The sequence below is a fragment of the Trypanosoma equiperdum genome, assembly GCF_001457755.1.
Source record: "Trypanosoma equiperdum strain OVI genome assembly, contig: ctg_778, whole genome shotgun sequence".
In the NCBI taxonomy this organism is placed as follows: Eukaryota; Euglenozoa; class Kinetoplastea; order Trypanosomatida; family Trypanosomatidae; genus Trypanosoma; species Trypanosoma equiperdum.
In genome coordinates this window covers 4,209-6,776 of record NW_027124729.1, presented here as the reverse complement: position 1 = coordinate 6,776, position 2,568 = coordinate 4,209, and the positions used below count along the sequence as shown (strand labels likewise).

The window sequence follows — 2,568 nt, the reverse complement described above, 5'->3', positions numbered from 1 at the left end:
TTTTTTTTTAGTCTTAACGGGCACTAAAAGTGAGGGCAGTTAAAAATGTAGGCACGAGCAGGGTGCGGGCGAGGGACTTCCACTAACAAATCGTCACATTTCTCGTTTGTCTGCATATCTTTCTTTTTCTTGTTTTTTTTGTATTTCACAGGTTGTCACAACAGAAAGCGTTTCGTTGGTGTGTGTGTTTGTTTGTTTGTTTGTGTGTGCACGTTAGCGGTATTGTTTACTTAGTCCCTATTTCGCTACCACCTATCAGTTTTGGTGCTGTTTGTTTTTCTTTTAGTTTTCGTGCAAAAGTCTTTGTTATTGCCTTTTATTGAATGTTGCTTTACTGTCAATGTTCCCCGTTCTTCTGCTTGTGTGCTTATCCTATTCTATCGCCGTTGATATGCGGCATGCAGTAGGTTTTCCTCCTTGAAGAAGGTGAAGGCAAGGGACCATTATTATTTTTTTTTTTGTATTGCGGCAGAAGGTTGCGGAAGCTACTGTCAGTTCAACGATACTCAAGCGGTTACGTGTAAGCAAACAAAGGAGGGTGTTCAGGACACTATAAATTACTTCACAGTTTATTTACCTTTAAATCGTAATTGTCTTCACGTTTGGGTAAAATGCAGGGCAGTTGGTCGGTTTTGAAGAAGAACTGTTCTAACTTCTTCCCTGGTTTACTCGCCTTTGCCCAACAGACGCAAGAGGCATACGGCATTTGGCTCCGAATTTATAACCGTCAACAAAAATATGGCCCAACAGACTTCGTTGAGCAGAGCGAAACATTTTCACCCGACTACCATAAACGCTTCCACTCACAAGACAAGAACATGTGGGTTGACAAGGAGCTCTGCACGGAAGTCTCCCAGAAGGAAGTGGCGCGTCTGATGACGTACAAACTTGACATGTGGCGTATGGCTCATTGCGCTGGTGCGTTATTGGCCACGGGTGGTTATGCCATTCCCTTCGGACTCTTTTGGCTCGCAAATGATACGTGGGTTCCATCATCTTTTAACCTTACTGGAGAGGAACTCCGGGCGTGGCGTGAAGCTCAGGACCTTTACCGTTACCGCAGTGCGCCGTCATATCTTACGGATACGAAATGGCACTTCGATTTTCATGCGTATCCATGGAATGAAACACAGGAACGTGCCTGGGATGACTTGTTTGAGAAGAATGATGTTCGACGTGACCCTAAAGTGGTACGCCCCGCCGCTGAGATGTATGACGGCTTCATCAAGTTTGAGTTGATTCGTCGCAAGTCTCTTCGTCATCTTTGCAGGAGCATGAACATTCCCACCTTTCCCATGCTCGCCCGCCTTTGCAATGGTACACGGGTGCGTGACTACTGGAATTTGGCATGGTGTGAAGATTACATGGTCATAACGCAGCGACTGCACGAGTCCATGACGGATGAGGAACTATATGACTATGCGTGGCGTCGGTATCTTGCCCCTTATGATAAGAACCTCAATCGGGAACAGCTTATGGAGCGTGTAGAGGATTATTTTGAGTTCCTTGGCCCTGACTTCGTTGCCCATGGAAAGGCACCGAATCTTGTCATTTTAACCAATTATGTCCTTGGTTATTATAACGACCCCGCTTATCTGGAGGGAGACATATCGGAACTGGACAAAAATGATTACGACCACTTAGCGAGTTGGGGGAAAGATGCGTTTCTGCGCCGACTCGAATTTGAAAACGGGCCTCTAAGAGATCAGGTGGAGGCGCACACACAACGTTTGTTGGCGGAGCGTGCAGCGATTGCAAAGGGTGATAATGCAGCCGCAGTGGAGGGCCGACACACAGCTTAGTTACTGCGATATCAGCACGTTTTTGTATTGTGTTGTGTTGTTGTGAATTTGAGTGTGGAGTGGACTGTGTAGGAAGAAATAGTAGTAGGTGGTTTCACGCGCACATCAGATTAGGGAACGTAAAAAAAAGGAGAGACAGATCTGGGAATGAAAGAAAGGAGGGGGATGTTAGGACGCTTGTGTACCTTTCTCGTATATGAAGTCATGTGCAAGCTACGCTGATAGAGCAATAACATGGTGACAGAGTGAAAGGCAAAAGGCACTTGCAGAAGGGGGAATTTTTGTTTTCGTATTTGATATTAACTCTCCATGTGTTGTCGCAGCGACTGTTCTCGCATATGACATAATTGCGGACATGACAGCATGCATCAGCAGTTTTGGTAGCATCTGCCTCATGCCAATGTTTGACAGTCAAAGGTTGAAATCATGTCATGATGGAGGTGGTTCAACACCTCAAGGGACTTTTTTTTTTTGAATATTTTGGCGATGCCTTCATGACGTTTATGCGGTGCAAGAAGCAGGTTCCCTTTCTTCTTTTTACTTTCCAGATCTTCATCGGAATGTCCAATCGAAGTTTAGTGTGAATGAATGACTTTATATTTGTCTGTGTCCTTTTGTTTTGTGGTCTCCCATCTGAAACTCATTTTATTTTACTCTTTCTTTTATCTCATTATGATTTTACTCCCTCTGGAGGACAAAATCACGTTTATCACCTCTTTTTTCTTTGCCCATTTAGGTAGTAGAGGTCACTAGGTCCTAGTTTTCT

General features: G+C 44.5%; 1 protein-coding gene across 1 annotated transcript; it reads left to right on the top strand.

Annotated features, from left to right (window-relative positions):
* Positions 1–611: 611 nt before the first annotated feature.
* TEOVI_000364200 (uncharacterized protein) lies at positions 612–1,802 on the top strand (the record flags this gene model as incomplete). The annotated part of the gene is made up of 1 exon (XM_067226522.1): positions 612–1,802. One exon carries the CDS (start codon positions 612–614, stop codon positions 1,800–1,802), a length of 1,191 nt encoding a protein of 396 aa, XP_067082623.1.
* Between the last annotated feature and the right edge of the window lie 766 nt (positions 1,803–2,568).